Genomic DNA, 17,732 nt, shown 5'->3' with positions numbered 1-17,732 from the left:
ATAAATGGTATACGTTTCTAAATCTCTGTCGTTCTCTGTTCTTGCTCCATCCAATAAATTCAATCATAACATGCATCAATTGATTTTGCAGAGGAAAACAGTTGAAGAGCTTCATAGATTCAGACACTTTTGGATTGTGATGGTTTACTCTTCAAGTTGTAGGATCTACTCAGATTCCAAAAATGTGGCGATATATTTGTTATGTGTGTTGTTTTCGCATACTATGGTAATTTAAGTCTTCAGAACAACACAACAATAAACGTTTTGTGTATAAATAGATTAAACTTTTTAGTACGCTTTACCAATTGAAGTACAAGACAAGTGAATAGTTATTTCTTCTCTTTGATCTTTCTATTTTATCAGATCCACAAAATACTGGCTGCTCTTCCTGACTAAGCTTTCTTGATTATACCTGGAAATTTTCTCATGTCCACTTAAGTTCTTCAAATAGTTATTTCTGCAGGTTTTCTCTGCAATCTTGAACAGGTCTGATAAAACTATGTTCCAAACATGCTTGTTCTGAAATTGTATGACAAAATCCCAATTAGTCAAAGTCACAAAATAATCAACCGAACTGGAACTATAGCTTTGACAGTGGAATCATCATCTCTACAAGAAGGTATATTCCTAGTTCCAGATAGGTATCAAATAAAGAACACTAACCATGACTCAGGGAAAAGACTGAATAACTCGGTGGAGTGGAGTGCAGTGCAGTCAGAATCACATCCAGCAAAGAGTTTGTTCGGTTTGTTAAATCTTTATCTTGGAACTCAGTCAAATTTCTCCCACCACGTCCTTAGGACTGTCTCGTGGCCTGCTTGAACGAGTTGATTTCCTTTTTCCAGAATCCGAACCAGGTAGTCTTGACCCGAAAACTTCAAGGGCTTCCAAGAAGAACCTCTTATTAGGTACAATCCCATCTTTCTCCATTTTCTTCACCAGAATTTGAACATGCTCCCTCATATCTGCCTTGGTAAATGCCTTATATAGAAACTTATACGTCGATGCATCTGGATGAACTCGAAAAGCACTTGCGTTATGGAAAAGCTTATCTGCTTCCATGTGAAGACCATTAACACAGTAAACTTCAAGCATGGCATTGAGTGTTGACGCTTTCAACACCCTCTCTGATTCAACAACCTCCTCAAATATCTCCCTAGCTCTGGAAACAGAGCCACAGTAACCGTACATCATGATCATGCACTCATATGTGATAAAACTCGGCATGTAGCTCATGTCATTCATCTTCTTGAAAACCCATTCTGCCTTATCTATCAGACGAGCTTTCCCGTAATTTATAATCATTGAATTGAATGTAGGCAGAGTTGGCTTCTCCTTGGACCGCATTAAACTCTTGAAAGTCTGCTCCATCTTCTCAAACTCTTGCTTCTTACCATACGAGTCAATAAGCAAATTAAAGGTAATGATGTCTGGCTTACACTCATGACTCCTCATACGAGTAAGCACAGATTCCATCTCCTTAATCATCCCGTTTTTCCCATACGCATCCATAACACCGTTAAAGGTGTAAACGTCAGGAGAAACTGGACTAATATCCAAGTCTTTAAACAAAGCATTAACTTCGTCCACTTTACCGGATTGAGCAAAAGCCCTCAAGAGGATATTATAAGTCACAACATTTGGTTGACACCGTTCCATTCCTTTCATTCTATCAAAGTATCCACGAACTTTCTCCAAAGCTTTCGCCTTGTCACGTGTATGAAGATGAGCCGTTATGAGAGCATTGTAAACAGAAGCATCAGGACGACAACCACTGTTTTTCATCTCGGAAAACAGCCACATTGCCATCCGGGTTTGACCTTTTTTGCCCATTACGGATATCAATTTCGAGTAGACTCCATTATCTGCAATATACCACCTCTGTTTCTGCATCCACCTGAACACCTAGAGAAGAATCACCAGCAAGTTAAGAAATTTACACAAAACACATGAGCTAACTTGATAAAAAAATCCAATCTTTTATAGACTCAGAAGCTAAAATTGAAAACACATAATCCAGAACTGAAGCAGAGAAGAAGGAAAACCTCAAGGCATTGGAGCCACTTATCGGTTTTGCCAAGCTCTTCAAAGAGTATGAAACAGTGCTCACCTCTTACGACCTTCACATACTTGTCAAGGGTCTTCACCAATGGCTCTCTGTCACTGATCCTCGACATCAGACTCCGAACAAGAACTCTGTTTTCTCTCTCGGCACTCTCTCTCTCAGCAAGTCTCCTCCTTGACGAAATCGCACCGCAGGTTATCCTCGTCTCCGTCGGCCTCCTCGCATCCCCGAGATTCAATGAGAAACGAAGCCATCTGTGTTCCGTTTCTTGGGGAAACGAAGAGATGAAATCGGATAATCTAAGTGACGATGGCGATGTCAACAAGTAGTCTATGGACATTTTTCTGGTTGAGTGAGAGGGTACGAAGATTCGAGTTTTTTTTTGCTTTGTAATCCTTTAATGGTGGATAAGGGTTTTACAGATAAAAAAACAAAAAACAAAATTCAGGGTACATTCAGAGGAAGACAAAAAAAACAATTGGGTCGTTTTTATAAATACAGGGAAAAAAAATTTAGGATCAAATCTTCGGGATTTTGAACCCGACGTGAATCGAACACGCAACCTTCTGATCTGGAGTCAGACGCGCTACCATTGCGCCACGGATCCTATTATACTATTCGCTACGTGAAATGTATCTAACTGTCAAAATCTTCATAATGTGTATAAAAAAAAAAAACCATTAGTGTATATTGCTTGCAATTATAGCTTCGATTTCACCGTTGAAATCTCTAATTAACTTTTTCTTAAAAAAGAAACGAATTCAAGGATAAGGACTGGTAGGAGAGAAAATGGTCAATTCAAATAGGAGGGAATAGAGAGATATAGCTTAAAAAACAAACAAAGGCTACATTTTTGTACAAGGAAGACGTTGGTTCATTAGTCGTCATCGGTCGTCGAAGAAAGATTACTTCATTCTTTCTTCGCCGTACGATCGTCGTCTAATGGTAGAATCATCAAATCCAATGGCTTCTCCTTCTTCCTCTTCTTCCTCCTCTTCGTCTCCATCACCTTCGTCGTCTACACCTACCACGCCGCCACGTCAACATCTTCTCGTCGAGCCACCATCTTCAAAAAAGAAGAAAAACAGAACAAATGTTTTCCGAGTCTTACGCACCGTGTTTCGCTCTTTCCCAATCTTTACAACACCATCCGTAGCATGCAAAATCCCGGCTATACATCCCGGTTTAGGCTTACCGGACCCGCACCACAACACGTCAAGAATCACCGGGACGTTATTCGGATACCGTAAAGGCCGAGTTAGTCTCTCGATTCAAGAAAACCCTAAATGTTTACCTTCTTTAGTCGTGGAGCTCGCCATGCAAACCACGACGCTTCAAAAAGAGCTAAGCTTGGGAATGGTGAGAATCGCTCTCGAGACTGAGAAGCAACCTCGATCAGATAATAATACCAACAACAAAACAGAGAAGAAGACGGATATTTTGGAAGAACCGTTGTGGACAATGTATTGTAAAGGAGAGAAGACAGGCTACGGTGTAAGAAGAGAAGCGAGCGAAGAAGATCTCAACGTGATGGAGTTGTTACGTCCGGTGTCTATGGGAGCCGGAGTATTGCCGGGAAACTCGGAGTTGGAAGGACCCGACGGCGAGATGGCGTATATGAGAGCTTATTTTGAGAGAGTTATTGGGTCTAAAGATTCAGAGACTTTTTATATGTTGAGTCCTGAAGGTAATAATGGACCCGAGCTTAGCTTTTTCTTTGTAAGAGTTTGATTAATTTTTTTCTTCATGGTTTTGATTAAATTTACGTGCATGTATGAAATGCCCGGAAACAGCGGCGATCGACGTTATATAGTAATATTATAGGATAATTCTAAGGATGTAAATAGTTGCAAAAAATTCTTCAACTAATTTTTATCATTTGCACCTAAAATTGAACATGTTAGAAAAAAAACTATTCAGCCTATTCAACTTAAATATTAAAAAAAAATAAACTAATCATACAGTGATACAATAAAAATGTTCAACTACTATTTTAAAAATGAATAAGTTGAAGATTTTTCAACCCAATTTAATTTTATTCTAACTCACTTTTTCAATTTTAAGCAACCAGCCCAAGAATTTTTGTTCTTCTTTAATTTTTTTCGTTCCTAATACATATATGGCTCTCTCCCATTTTTAGGTTTTGAATTGTATAGCGACTTCTAGGTTCTGAAAGGAAATATATGTGAAGAGGGAGATTTATTAATATTTAAAAGAATGAACTCATAAACATATTATTCATTTAACAAATGAGATGAATCCATTATTTAAGTATATCGATACTTGGAAGCAACCATATATATACGGTACAATCGTTAAGCCCGAATTCGAAACAATATTGACTTGTCCATTGTCCGAGAAATTATACCATCAATGGTCAACTGTCGCTACATCTTGGCGCCTGGAGGTGCTGGTCCATTTTTTTGACGTGCTTGTTTTGAATTACTTCCTCCAACGTCAATCTTGATTTCTCTGATCATCATTTTTCCCCAAACCCCTTCATCTTTTCCTTCTCGTACAATTAGTACAAATTAACAACCATCAGTATTTTTGAATATTTACTATCTCTAAGACTCAGCATAGGGAAGCTATATATATGATCGTCCGTGTGCAGAAAATATGTGTCACAATAGTTGCTTGGTTCAACGTGGATGAGAAAGTAAATATCATTTTCACAGTAGTAGATATCCTAGAAGATGTAAGATATACAAGGAACATGCATGCACCCTTTTCCGACACGAACTTTACATGAATATATTAATAAGAAAATAAACAACTTTAATTTGGTTTGAGAATAGAGATGAATTAAGTTTATAAATAACTAGAAACTTACTTGTCATGGAGGACTGGTACGGAATCCGAGCGGAAGCTATGTTTGATGAGCCAACGAACAATAGAATAATCAAAGCAACAAACCACGTTAAGCGGTGATACATTTTGGTGTTGGTTAAAATAATTAGTTCTACAATGTATAAATCGTTTATAATGTATATATGACGATTTGTATTAATTTTTAGAAAATGATATTTTATTTCATTTGGTGAGAAGATGTACGTATTTATAGAATAAGGGTAATCAAGTTTCCTCTGACGAGAAAAAAGTCGTCTCCAATTAGTTTCGAAGAACGGTCCAAGTTATCGTCTGCTCAGACTCTTACCGTTAGAGACGGTCAAACGACGCAGATGCTGCTTTGGAGATAAAAATCTTGTTCTAACGTTCCAGTTTTCTACTAAAACGATCTTATTAAAGTCAACCCCCTTTTTTCTGTTATCAACCGAGAATTAATCATATCACTATCATTATTTTTCTAGCAAAATATCTTCTTGATGAAATTTCATTTATTCTATTAGTTGTTTGGTTACAATAATTTCAGTTTCAGTTTAAATTAATGAGATGTCATAGACATATCTCTTCATTAGTTGACCTTTCACAATAAAATAATGAGTTTTAGAATGTAAACCTTTGCTAGTTCATATATATATATAGAGAGAGAGAGTTGATGAGAGAGAACTAAAATTACCCATTTAATTTTTTTTGGTCAACCAAAATTTATGCTCTCTCTTTTTTTTTTTTACTTTATCTTTTATAAACATATCAAATATCCATTAAAAAGAAACTCTTGATCTGCTTTAATTTAAAGTATATATATTTTAATAAATCTTTCTTTAGTATTAGATTATATTTTTCTAAGTAAAAGAATCTGATGTTTGCAATCTATTAACTTTGTAGAGATTGCGTTAAGTTTCAAATTCCTTTCTATTTTTTTTTTTGTGTAAAATAAGATAATAGCTTAATTAATTAGGAGCGTTAAATATTTAATTTCTTCAGATGTTTTAATCTTATAAACAAGTTACCAAAAAATGTTATCCGTGCCTGTCACGACCACGATCGAGGAATATACCTTCTTATTTTAATAACTGAAATCATGTAATATATTTGGAAACAACAATACTGATTGCGATAAGGAATTGAAGGTTGGTTTCCAAATAATCAATACAGAAACTCGATTAAAAGAATAATTAGGAATTTTATTTGTATAGATAAGTAATGGGTTTTGATCCATCGAATTATCCAATTTAAAAAAAAAAAAAAAAAAATTAAAGTACAGTAGGAGTTGTATTTATAGCTTTTCCAAGTACAGTAGGTCTAGGACAGTCTTTATAAAAGAGCTTCTTGCATGCGATGGGTATTATTGAGAACACTACATTCATCGACAATTGTCGCATAAGGAGATAATTCGAAACATCCATCAATCAAAACTAATTAATACGAAACATAGCTTTTTTTGTGAAGTACCTTAACGATGTCTAATGAAGTAACACGGCACAATAAAAGGAGTAAGAAGGAGGCGTCTCTGTCTCTGTCGTTGTTGCCACTCGATCTTTCTCTGAACTGCTTGGCCCGCCTCTCGAGATTGGACAGCGCGGCCTTGTCTCTGACCTCCAAGAGCCACCGCTCTCTCGTGGTTTCGCCTGAGCTCTTCCGCACGCGTGAGCTAATGGGTTGTACCGAGGAGTACTACTACGTCTGCTTAAGCATTCCTCCTGCCCCAACACCACGCTGGTTAATCCTCCGCCGTGGAGGGCCTACTCTAGATGACGCCGCTGTTAACAAGTCAGTGAATCATCGGCTGAGACCGATCCCATCGCATCCCTATCAGCCTCCAGAATCGTCATCTTTCGTTAAGCTGAATTTAGGGATCTATGTAATCGGTGGACTCATAGACGGAAACCCCACTTCGAGTGTCTTGCTTCTTGATTGTCTTTCTCACACGTGGAGCCGTATCCGGTCCATGAGAGTGGCTCGTGCTTCACCAGCGGTAAACGTAGTCGACGGTAAGATTTACGTCTTTGGAGGCTGCGAGGAAGTTGATTCTTCCAACTGGGCAGAGGTGTTCGATCCAAAGACAAAAACTTGGGACACCTTGCCAGTGCCTGAAGATCCGGAGATTCCAAAGAACACAAGTGTGATCGACAAAAGTGTGGTTATGGAAGGTAAAGTTTATGCCGTGGACGAGAAGGATCAAAGCTTCTACTTCCTGCCACGTGAAGGTATATGGAGAAGAGGGAATCCGGATTCTAAGCGGGGAACCAGAAAAGACTGGTGTGCCATAGGGAAACTGTTACACTGTTGTGGTACTCGCGGGAAAATACTATGGTGTGAGGCAGATGAGTTGGATTGGAAGGAGGTGAAGGGTTTGGATGTTGTGCAGTGGTGTGTATTTGCTTTAAAAGCAAACAACTGTGCTATGGACGAGACTCTCGCGTGGAAGCTCCACATGACCGAAGATGGTTTCAGCAGACTGAGCAGCAATTCTCGGGGGAACATTGTGGTCTTCTGGAGAGTGCATATCCCTCGTACTGAGCGGTTGGAGCTTTGGTGTGCGGAGATTTCTTTGGAGAGACGCGAGGGAGGCGATATTTGGGGGATAATTGAGTGGGCTGATGCTGTCTCTAAACTTAATCGTTTCTCATATAATGTTAAGGTTTTATATTCTGTTTCTCTCAATGTCTGAAACTTTATGTTTTCAAGTTTAACCTTTAAGCCTTATTTATACCTGTTTTCACTTTATGTTTCTTGTCAACTTAACTAATATAGTCCCATTTTATCATTTCATCTCAGGTCTAAAGACTGGCAATAAGATAAATGAATCACAGTACTCTGTTTGACCAATCTTCTGTCATAGGATTCTGAGAATTGATATAGACAGTATGTTCTGCTTGCATATATGAAACTTACATATATCCTATACGAGATTAGCATCATTAACAGGCTCCTGAAACTTGTAAAAGCGATGAAGCTGTTCTACAAAATAGGAGAGGTTTAAAGTAACTCATAGGCACACTCAAAAGGTTATTTATAATACTTGTTCAATCTTTTTCTTTTTGTCAACTCATGTTTTACTATTATACTCCCATTCTATCGAATCATCTCAGGTTTTCTACCTGTTAACAGAATCAATCAAAGGGATGAATCACACTGCAAGTAAGTTTATTCAGGTGTTTTTGGATTATTTTGTTGATATCCTGCTCTAGATGTACACCACTTTGCATAGTATACTCTTCTTGTCTGTCCAGTTTCTCCTGGTTATGCAGGGCAGTCACGTTCTAGGAATCTCAAGACATTCAATTTGATATTATAATGTGAAGGCTAAAGAGATTTCAAATGTCTGTACGTACTTTTGAAGTTGCAGGAAATTCGTAGCAGGTAAACGTTTAAGACTTTCAATTTGTATCATTCAACTACATCTTTCGATTCCCCCTTTTCGTAAGAACTATAAAAAGTTGACTTGATTTAATGTTTTTTCTTGCCTAATAAAAGTCTTCTTTTTTCTTGGACTAAAAACAAAATCAAGTTTTCACTGCATTGGATAGCTGATAATATATGTGGACAGCAAAGTCTTTTACTATTACTATTCGTCCCGACAAAGGAGCCCACGTTAAACTTGTGTAACCACTTCAGAAAAATGTTATTTCCGTTTTTTCTTTTTTTTTTTATAGTTTGCATCTTGACCGTGTCAAACTTGTGTAATAAATAAATTAATAAACGCGCCTCTGTAGACTCTCTCTTTAAGTTTATCGAGTCTTCTGGTGTGGAAAAAGTCACAATTCCAAAAAGAATAATGTATTAAAATAAAGGTATTGTAAAGAATCAGTCTACGCAAACACCGTGTAGATTTGTTCTAACCAGATAGAAAACAAGAAATCTTGAAAACCAACTGGCGGCGATCATGAACGACGAGAAGGCACCGTCTGAGCAGAGGAAGACGCTACCATTGGTACTCTCGCCGATCACGAATCTGTTTCTTCCTGACGACATACTTTTGAGCGCCCTAAGCCGCATTTCAAGATTGTATTACCCAACCTTCTCCCTCGTTTCCAAGAGTTTCCGCGGTCTCGTTGCTTCACCTGAGCTTTATAAGACTCGGTCCATCCTCGGTCGCACCGAGAGTTGCCTTTATGTGTGCCTAAGGTTACTTAACGACTCTAACCTCCGATGGTACACTCTATGTCGGGTTCCGGATCGGAAACTAACAAATTTCTCAGGCGGTCATTTATTGGTCCCGATCCTATCTCGCCATGCTCCTCCTCCTGCTCATTGGTCCAGTGTGGTCGCTCTTGATTCTAACATCTACGCTATTGGAGGACCTATCAATGATGCGCCATCCTCTAGCGTCTCGGTTTTGGATTGTCAGTGTGACACGTGGCGTGAAGCTCCACCCATGCGGATGGCACGGAACTACCCTACTGCGACCGTTCTTGACGGGAAGATATATGTAGCAGGAGGCTGCGAGGATTGCACTTCATTGGATTGTATAGAGGTGTTTGACCCAAAGACTCAAATTTGGGACTCTTTGGCAAGTCCTGGCACTGAGAGATGCGAGAGACTTGTATATAAGAGCGTAGGGCTTGAAGGCAAATATCACTTGTTTGGAGGTGCGGGACGTCATGTGGCTTACGACCCGAAAGAAGGAGGTAGATGGGAGTCAATTGGAATGGATATGGTCGATATGGGTCGTCGAACATGGGTTTCGTATTGTGTGATAAACAATATATTGTTCTATTATAATGATAATGATAGGAAGTTTAAATGGTATGACTATAAAGGAAGGTTTTGGAGAAAACTCAAGGGGTTGGGACGGCTGATCAAGTTTCTCTCCTATAGCCGTGTTAACTTAGCGGCTTACGGTGAAAAGATGGCGGTTTTGTGGGACACTTTTGTGCCTTCTAGCTCTAAGAACAAGCTGATTTGGTGCGCGGAGATTACAATTGAAAAGCACGACAAATACGAGATTTGCGGTAAGACCGAGTGGTTCGATGTTGTGCTTAGAGTTCCCAAATCATATGAATTGGTGCATGTTCTTGCTGCTACTGTTTGAATTGATGATTACTATGTGTATTATTGGGCTGTTAAAATTTGGTGGATTGTCTAATGTTAGATTTCCACTCGTATTTTGAGGCCCACCATATTTACTAAAGCCCATGTTTGAGCTAGCCCTTTTAAAACATGTGGAATATCACACGCGCAACCTGAGCGAGTACGTAAAACGCGCTCGACGACTCTCATAGCAGCGAAGTGAAGTGAAATCCCTAAATTTCTCACCTGAGTCTGTTCTATGCAAGTCGGAGAAGAAGAAGCTGAAGACATCGGGAGGTTGGTTGCTTAACGGCGATTCTTAGCTCTGCCAATGTATTCCCCGAAGAGGAAGACGGTGACGATGAAGCAACCATCGCTTAAGAAAAAGAAGCTATCCGATTCACCGCCGACGCCGATTCCGTCACTTCCTGACGATTTGCTAATAAGTATCTTCGCACGCGTCGCGAGATTATATTACTCGAATCTTTCTCTCGTCTCCAAGAGCTTTAGATCTCTCATTGCTTCACCTGAGCTCTACGAGACTCGGTCACTCTTAGGCCGGACCGAGAGTTGTCTGTATCTGTGTTTACAGGAGGGAAATCCTGATCCTAACCCTCTCTGGTTCACTCACTGCCTCAAACCTGACCGAACCCTAACTAAACGCACCAGGAAGACGAAGAAGTCAAGGGGCAACATTTTGATCCCAATCCCAGTTCCAAATCCTCCTCTTGCCCACTGGTCAGGTCACGCTTCCGTTGGTTCTAATATCTACTTCTTTGGCGGATACATTAAAAATAATGTACCTTCATCTAAAGTCTTGGTCCTTGACTGCCGGTCTCACACGTTGCGTGAAGCTCCAAGCATGCAGGTGGAAAGGTTGGACCCTTCTGCTACCGTCATTGATGGAAAGATCTATGTAGCTGGAGGCAACCAAGACGAGGATACAGAGTCCTTGTACCCGATCGTGATATTCGACTCAAAGACCCAAATTTGGGATCATATGCCCATTCCTTATTGGGAGCAAAACTGGGGTTGTCTATCAAGAAGCGCATATATTGAAGGAAAGTTCTACCTGATGATTGGGAGTAAGGTTATGGCTTATGATCGAGAGGTAGGTAGATGGGACTTTGTCGGATATCAGATGGGTCGGTGTTGGTTATGGTCTTGTAATTGTGTTATAGAGAATGTTTTGTACTGTTACGGTGGTGCTTTCCGATGGTATGACACTGATCTGCGTTTGTGGAAAAATATTAAAGGTCTGAAAGGACTACCTAAGTTTGGCAAGAATGTCTATGTGAAGTTGGTGGATTATGGTGGAAAGATGGCTGCTTTTTGGGACAATCGTGTGCCTCCTACTTCCAGTGAAGATAAGTACAAGACGATTTGGTGCGCGGTGATTGCCCTTGAAAGGCCCAACAGTGAAGAGATTTGGGGGATGGTCGAGTGGTATGAGGCAGTGCTTACAGTCCCCGTGTCATATGAATTCGAGCATGCTCTTGCTGTTACCGTTTGATGAATGACATACAGGACAGGCTTGGATGTGGTGAAACATTTTGTGGGTATTGTATCATTTTGTTGGATGATTGTGTATTGTCTTTATGCTGTTGACATTGTTTCACTTGTAAACCTTTGATGATGGTTAGCTTATTTCTCTACTGCTAAAGACCTTATGAAACACTGTTTTGGTTGAAAAGAAAGTTTACTTTTTTCATTGTGGAAACTCCTGTGGAGACTCTGAACTAGTTCTCCCCCTCCAAGGACTGATTTGATGAGCAGCTACCTTCAAATCAAAAACCAAACAGACTTTAATTGGAGGCATCAAAATAAATCTTGTGACCAATCAAAACTAGTTGTGCTTAAAAGAACAAAATCCGAATACCTTTAAAAGCTTCAGCTGGTACGATCTGAAACACTCTTTCTCTCCAACTCCAAAGAGAAAGTCGAAGTCCGACTTTTTCATGTAAGGGGAGAAAGTCAAAGTCCAACTCCAAGGGGAACTCCACACATGTTTGGATATCTTCTTCATAGTATGTCCATCATTGAAATGGAGAAAAATCGTACTCAGTTGCTGTTCGAACTTCGAAGAAGCTCATATACCATGCCCGACTTCCTTCTTACGCAGTGAGCACCAACACTACAACTCTTGACTCTCCACTCTTATAGTCTTATTTATAGAAACGTTCTTCGAGTCGGCAAAAAGGAAATAAGATTGAAAACCTAATAAAATTAGGAAATCAAAAAAGGAAATTGGAGAAAATTTTTAAAAAAACATACGGCCCATTTGCATATAGGCCCAATTTTCTAATTTGTCGGTTATATTTCAAAGTGTACTATTAAATGTTTTGGTTTACATCTTTTTGTTTTTTCTTAAATTTGGTTAATAAAATATATGCTGAATTTAAGATATTGCGGTTTGGTTTTTTAACAGCCTATTGAATTTTGATGTTGTATTGACTCTCCATTTGAGGCCCATTAAGAATCAGTGAAAAGGATTAACTAAAGCAGAGGGGCAACAAAGTCCAATTATTATTACACTGGAGAAGTGTAGAAATCAAAATCCCTAAAATCCTCTTTGACTTTCGTTCCTTCTCTGCCGTCGACAATTTCACTATCGCTAATGTCGTCACCGGTTAAGAAGAAGAAGAAGAAGACGACGACGTCAACGTTGCTACTGCCGACACCGCAATCAACCCAGATTTCCTCGCTTCCTGATGATTTACTTATAAGTATCTTCGCACGCGTCTCGAGATTGGACTACCCGATCCTCTCTCTCGTCTCAAAGAGCTTTCGAGCTCTCCTTGCTTCACCGGACCTCTACGAGACTCGTTCATTCTTAGGCCGCACCGAGAGTTGTCTCTATGTCTGCTTAAGGTTCCCTTCTGACTCTACACCCGGTGGTTCACTCTCTGCCGAAAACCTAATCCAACCTTAACCAACAGCAAGAAGAAGAAGAAGAAGTCAAGTGGTCATGTTATGGCCGCAATCTCAATCCCCAATTCTCCTCCTGCACACAGCTCGGGTCTCGTTGCGGTTGGTTCTGATATTTACAACATTGGCGGCTCTAACTACAAAGAGTACTCCTCTAGCATCTCCGTTTTGGACTGCAGGTCTCACACGTGGCGCGAAGCTCCAAGCATGCTGGCTGAGCGTAATTACCCTGCGGCCAATGTCATTGATGGGAAGATATATGTTGCAGGAGGCTGCAAAGAGTCCGATCCCTCTAATTGGATGGAAGCTTTCGATCTAAAAACAGGAACTTGGGAGCCTGTGTTGAACCCTTACGCAGATAGATGTGAAGCTCGTATACGCAAGAGCGCGGTGATTGATGAAGCTATCTGCTTGTTTGGGTCTAAGGGTGTGGCTTACAACCCAAGATTAGATAGATGGGAAGCAATAGGAGAAGTGAATTATTTGGATTTAGGATGGCTACGTTTTACTTATTGCGTGATTGATAATCAGCTATATTCTTATACTAATTCAGATGGAATTAAATTGTATGACTCTATGATTGGACGCTGGATAAAGTTGAAAGGTTTAGAAGGTTTGCCTAAGTTTCATGGCTGTGGTTGCGTTAGATTGGCCGATTATGGTGGAAAGATGGCTGTTTTGTGGGACATGTATTTGCCTTCTAGTGGCTATAAGAAGAAGGTGATTTGGTGTGCGGTCATCAAACTTGGAAGGCGCTACAATGAAGAGATTTTTGGCAAGGTTGAGTGGTTTGATGCTGTGATTACAGTCCCTGAGTCTTATGAATTTGTGTGTGCTCGTGCTGCTACTGTTTGATGATTTTTACTCGGTAGTGTTGCAGGTAGAAGATTAGTGTTTAGTTTGCATCGGTCTGCTAATGTTTTAGCCTAGCATAATTGTCTTGGTTGATCAGGAATGTTATTTACATTTGTAGGAGAACTGTAAAACAAGATGCACCCTTGAAGAGAGTTTGGTTTACAGATCTCTTTGTTCTATTTCGCTTCATTTGCAAAAGGCTTTGCTTTACTTGCTAACAATCTTAGCTAACAATTTTATAAACGATTATGGCTTTATGTGTTTTCATTTAGTATCACAGGAAAACTCTAAACCAAACTGCTCAGATATCATCTCTGCTACAAAAGTTCTTCTCATGTAATTGTTCCCAAAATTATGTTATTGAGGCTTATTAAGATAAAATCAAAAGGATTCTGATAACTAAACTATCTGTAATAAATAGATCCCCACAAGTCGAATGTAGTGTGACTAGTCAGTACTCAGTAGTCTAGTCACTAATAGAAAGAATTAAAAATGTATGGGCTGCGAGGCCCATTAAGTTCCCGAGTGAAAACCCTAAAATTCCCACAGCCACAGGGGGGAGAGTACCGGCAGTTTGATCAACGGCGATTTTCACACTGCCGATGTCGTTGTCAACTAGATCTTCCGTGGCCATGAACGGCGAGGAGCCACCGATTGATAAGAAGAAGAAGAAGACCTCTGAGGCGTACCCGATTCTGCCACTTCCCGATGATTTGGTATTGAGTTGTTTAGCACGCGTCTCTAGATTGCATTACCCAACTCTCTCACTCGTATCCAAGAGTTTCCCCTCATTCCTTTCTTCACCGGAGCTTTACAAGACTAGATCACTCTTAGGTCGTACCGAGAGTTGTCTCTATGTGTGCTTAAGGCTCCCTCCTAACTTTAAGACAACTTGGTTCACTCTCTGCCGGAGACCAGATCACGCCCACAAGGAGAAGAAGAAGAAGAAGAAGAAGAAGAAGCCAAGTGGAAATCTTTTAATCCCAATCCCATCTCTGCAATCTCATCCTGTGAACTCGTCCGGTCTCTTGGCTGTTGGCTCTAATATCTACAACTTTGGCGGACATATCAACGATGCGTCTTTGTCTACCGTCTCAATTCTCGACTGCAAGTCTCATACTTGGTGTGAGGCTCCAAGCATGCTGGTGGAGCGGGCTTATCCAGTTTCCAGTCTTGTTGATGGAAAGATATATGTAGCAGGAGGATGTGATGAAGATTACAGTTCCTCCAAATGGATGGAGGTTTTCGATTTGAAAAAGCAAACTTGGGAACTTGTGTCGAGCCCTCTTGTAGAGAGATGCGATAGTGGTATGAACAGGAGCACAGTAATTGACGGAGAAATATTTATGTTTGGGAATTAAGGGTTTGGGTGTGGCTTACAAGCCAAAAGAAGATAAATGGCAAGGCATAGGTGCTATGACTAATTTGGCTTTAGGATGGCGATACTTTTCTCATTGCGTGGTAGATAACGTTCTATATTCTTATAGTAATCAAGATGGAATCAAATGGTACGACCCTAAGATAGGTGACTGGTCAAATTTGAAGGGTTTGGTAGGTCTACCCAAGTTTGCTGATTATAGTCGTGTTAAATTGGTGGATTATGATGGAAAGATGGTGATTCTGTGGGACAAGTATGTTCCTTCTAGTGGCTATACGGACAAGATGATTTGGTGTGCGGCAATTGTGCTTCAAAGACCAAACAATCAAGAGATTTTGGGGAAGGTCAAGTGGCTTGATGCTGTGCTTAAAGTCCCCAAGAAATATCAATTGGTGTGTGCTCTTTCTGCTACTCTGTGATGAATCGACTCACTTTGTGAATCTTGAATGGCGCAGGTAGAAAGATTAGTTTTTAGGTTGCGTCGGGGGGCAGCATGAATGTTTCGTGTTGTGAGACTATAAACCAAATTTCTTACAAGTTACTTACTGGCTTTGGTTACATTCTTAGGACGATCTGTTAAGAGGGTGTAACTCTTGAAGAGAGTTTGGTTGTGTAGTTGTTACAAAACTCTTTGTAATTTGCAAAGTCTTTTTTGCTAACTTGCCTCTTAGAATCCTCCTATAAATAAATGAGTTTGGCTTTTTTTTTTTGTGTTTTCAATTTACGATCATAGGAATTAGGGAAGAAGATGAACGCTTATTACAGCTTTTGATCTAACAAAGTTTTATTTATTTATTCAGTTCATCTTCATTCTTCAGACTGAATCATTCATGCATGGTAAACAAAGCTTCAGAAGTTCCTTGCCTAGATAGAAAATTGTTGAACTCTTTGTTTTATTTCTCTTCATTTGCAAAGGCTTTGTTTTTTTCCTGCGTGTTTGCTTGCAATCTTATAAACAAATGATTATGGCTTTATGTGTTTTCATTTAATTTATGCTAAATATCGAGATTGACATTCACTTTTTCGTGAAAGGGTTGCATATATATATATATATATAGTTAACTATAAAAATATAGATATATTTAGATAGGGATATCTATGATTCAAGTATATCGCATATAGGTAAATATAAATTTGTCCTTATCACACTATATATCCTATGAATACAAAACCTCCGATCAGAGTTTCCATCAGACTACAGTTTGATTAACGGCGATTTTCGTACTGTCGAGATGTCGTTGTCAACTAGATCTTCCGTGGCCATGAACGGCGAAGAGCCACCGATTGAGAAGGAGAAGTTGACTGCTCAGGTGTACCCGATTCCGTCACTTCCTGACGATTTGCTATTGTGTATCTTGGCACGCGTCTCGAGATTGTATTACCCGATTCTCTCTCTCGTCTCCAAGAGCTTTCGATCGCTCCTAGCTTCACCTCACCTTTACGAGACTAGATCACTCTTAGGCCGCACCGAGAGTTGTCTCTATGTGTGCTTAAAGCTCCCTCCTGACTTTAACACAACTTGGTTCACCCTCTGCCGGAGACCGGATCAGACCCAGAAGAAGTCAATGGGAAATCTTTTTTTGGTTCCAATCCCGTCTCTAGAATCTCCTCCTGTGCACTCGTCCAATCTCGTGGCAGTTGGCTCCAAAATCTACAACATTGGCGAGGATACAAAATCTTCGTCTACCGTCTCGATCCTAGACTGCAAGTCTCATACTTGGTGCCAGGCTCCAAGCATGCTGGTGGAGCGGTCTTATCCAGTTTCCAATGTTGTTGATGGAAAGATATATGTAGCAGGAGGATGTGAAGAAGAGTGCAAGTCCTCCAACTGGATGGAGGTTTTTGACTCAAAAAAGCAAATTTGGGAGCTTGTGTCGTGCTCTCTTGTAGAGGGATGGGTAAATCGTAGACCCAAGAGCGCAGTAATTGATGGAAATATATTTATGTTTGCGCGTAAATGTGCGGGTCTCGCTTACATGCCAAAAGAAGATAGATGGGAAGCCTTAAGTGTGCTTACTATTTTTGATTTAGGATGGGAACCACGTTGTTATTGCGTTGTAGATAACGTTCTTTATTGTTACGATAAAGGAATCATATGGTACAACCCTAAGGTAGGAAGCTGGTTTGAATTGAAGAGTTTAATAGGACTACCCAAATTTGATGATCATGTTGGTGTCAAAGTCAAAATGGCTGAATATGGTGGAAAGATGGTGATCTTTTGGGACAAGTATCTTCCTTCTAGTGGCTATAAGAAGAATAAGGTGATTTGGTGTGCAGTGATTGCATTTGAAAAACGCGACAACAACAACAACAGTCAAGAGATTTGGGGGAGTCGAGAGATTTTCGGGAAGGTTGAGTGGCTTGATGCTGTGCTTACAGTCCCCGAGAAATATAAATTCGTGTCTGCTCTTTCTGCAACTGTTTGATTAATCGACTCAGTTGTGAATCTTGAATGAATGGCGCAGCTTAGAAGAAGATTAGTTTTATTTATTTATTCAGTTCATCTTCAGACTCGACTAAACAAAGAGAATCAGCAGTTTAGCTTCAAAAGTTCCTTCCTTGCATACACCCCTAATATTGTTTCTATAGTTTACGTTGAAATTATGATTTTAAGGCCCATTAAGGAACTAAAACGTAAATGATTTTGGT

General features: G+C 39.8%; 7 protein-coding genes, 1 long non-coding RNA gene, 1 other non-coding gene and 2 pseudogenes across 9 annotated transcripts in view; 8 read left to right on the top strand and 3 right to left on the bottom strand.

Moving 5' to 3' along the window:
* Positions 1-341, top strand: part of LOC104716244 — a gene marked incomplete in the record, with an annotated part of 3,199 nt that extends 2,858 nt beyond the window's left edge. The window contains 1 exon segment of the mRNA XM_010433635.2: positions 216-341.
* LOC104716245 lies at positions 248-2,507 on the bottom strand (annotated as a pseudogene).
* Positions 2,601-2,672, bottom strand: TRNAW-CCA. Its single transcript has one exon. It is a non-coding gene; the product is annotated as a tRNA-Trp (tRNA).
* LOC104716243 (protein MIZU-KUSSEI 1-like) lies at positions 2,853-3,938 on the top strand. The gene has a single exon (XM_010433633.1). It carries the CDS (start codon positions 3,008-3,010, stop codon positions 3,794-3,796), a length of 789 nt encoding a protein of 262 aa, XP_010431935.1. The 5' UTR covers positions 2,853-3,007; the 3' UTR covers positions 3,797-3,938.
* On the bottom strand, positions 4,246-5,074 carry LOC104716242. The gene is made up of 2 exons (XR_755995.1): positions 4,899-5,074; positions 4,246-4,574 (listed from the first exon to the last, which is right to left on the bottom strand). It is a non-coding gene; the product is annotated as an uncharacterized LOC104716242 (long non-coding RNA).
* On the top strand, positions 6,393-7,764 carry LOC104716241 (putative F-box/kelch-repeat protein At3g24610). The gene is made up of 2 exons (XM_019230551.1): positions 6,393-7,550; positions 7,688-7,764. The coding sequence occupies exons 1-2, from the start codon at positions 6,564-6,566 to the stop codon at positions 7,691-7,693; spliced, it is 993 nt and encodes a 330-aa protein (XP_019086096.1). The 5' UTR covers positions 6,393-6,563; the 3' UTR covers positions 7,694-7,764.
* LOC104716239 (F-box/kelch-repeat protein At4g39580) lies at positions 8,773-9,968 on the top strand. The gene has a single exon (XM_019230550.1). The coding sequence runs from the start codon at positions 8,796-8,798 to the stop codon at positions 9,942-9,944; it is 1,149 nt and encodes a 382-aa protein (XP_019086095.1). The 5' UTR covers positions 8,773-8,795; the 3' UTR covers positions 9,945-9,968.
* LOC104716240 (F-box/kelch-repeat protein At4g39570) lies at positions 9,995-11,633 on the top strand. Its single transcript, XM_010433630.2, has one exon. It carries the CDS (start codon positions 10,254-10,256, stop codon positions 11,433-11,435), a length of 1,182 nt encoding a protein of 393 aa, XP_010431932.1. The 5' UTR covers positions 9,995-10,253; the 3' UTR covers positions 11,436-11,633.
* Positions 12,437-13,968, top strand: LOC104719922 (F-box/kelch-repeat protein At4g39560-like). The gene is given in 2 exon segments (XM_019231382.1): positions 12,437-12,813; positions 12,816-13,968. Coding segments are annotated over 2 exon segments (1,164 nt in total). The 5' UTR covers positions 12,437-12,539; the 3' UTR covers positions 13,706-13,968.
* On the top strand, positions 14,141-15,790 carry LOC104716238 (annotated as a pseudogene).
* Positions 16,321-17,509, top strand: LOC104719921 (F-box/kelch-repeat protein At4g39560-like). Its single transcript, XM_010437905.2, has one exon. The coding sequence runs from the start codon at positions 16,346-16,348 to the stop codon at positions 17,507-17,509; it is 1,164 nt and encodes a 387-aa protein (XP_010436207.2). The 5' UTR covers positions 16,321-16,345.

This window comes from Camelina sativa, chromosome 10, assembly GCF_000633955.1.
Source record: "Camelina sativa cultivar DH55 chromosome 10, Cs, whole genome shotgun sequence".
In the NCBI taxonomy this organism is placed as follows: domain Eukaryota; kingdom Viridiplantae; phylum Streptophyta; class Magnoliopsida; order Brassicales; family Brassicaceae; genus Camelina; species Camelina sativa.
The sequence above is the reverse complement of the archived record's forward strand: the minus strand, read 5'-3'. Positions and strand labels throughout refer to the sequence as shown.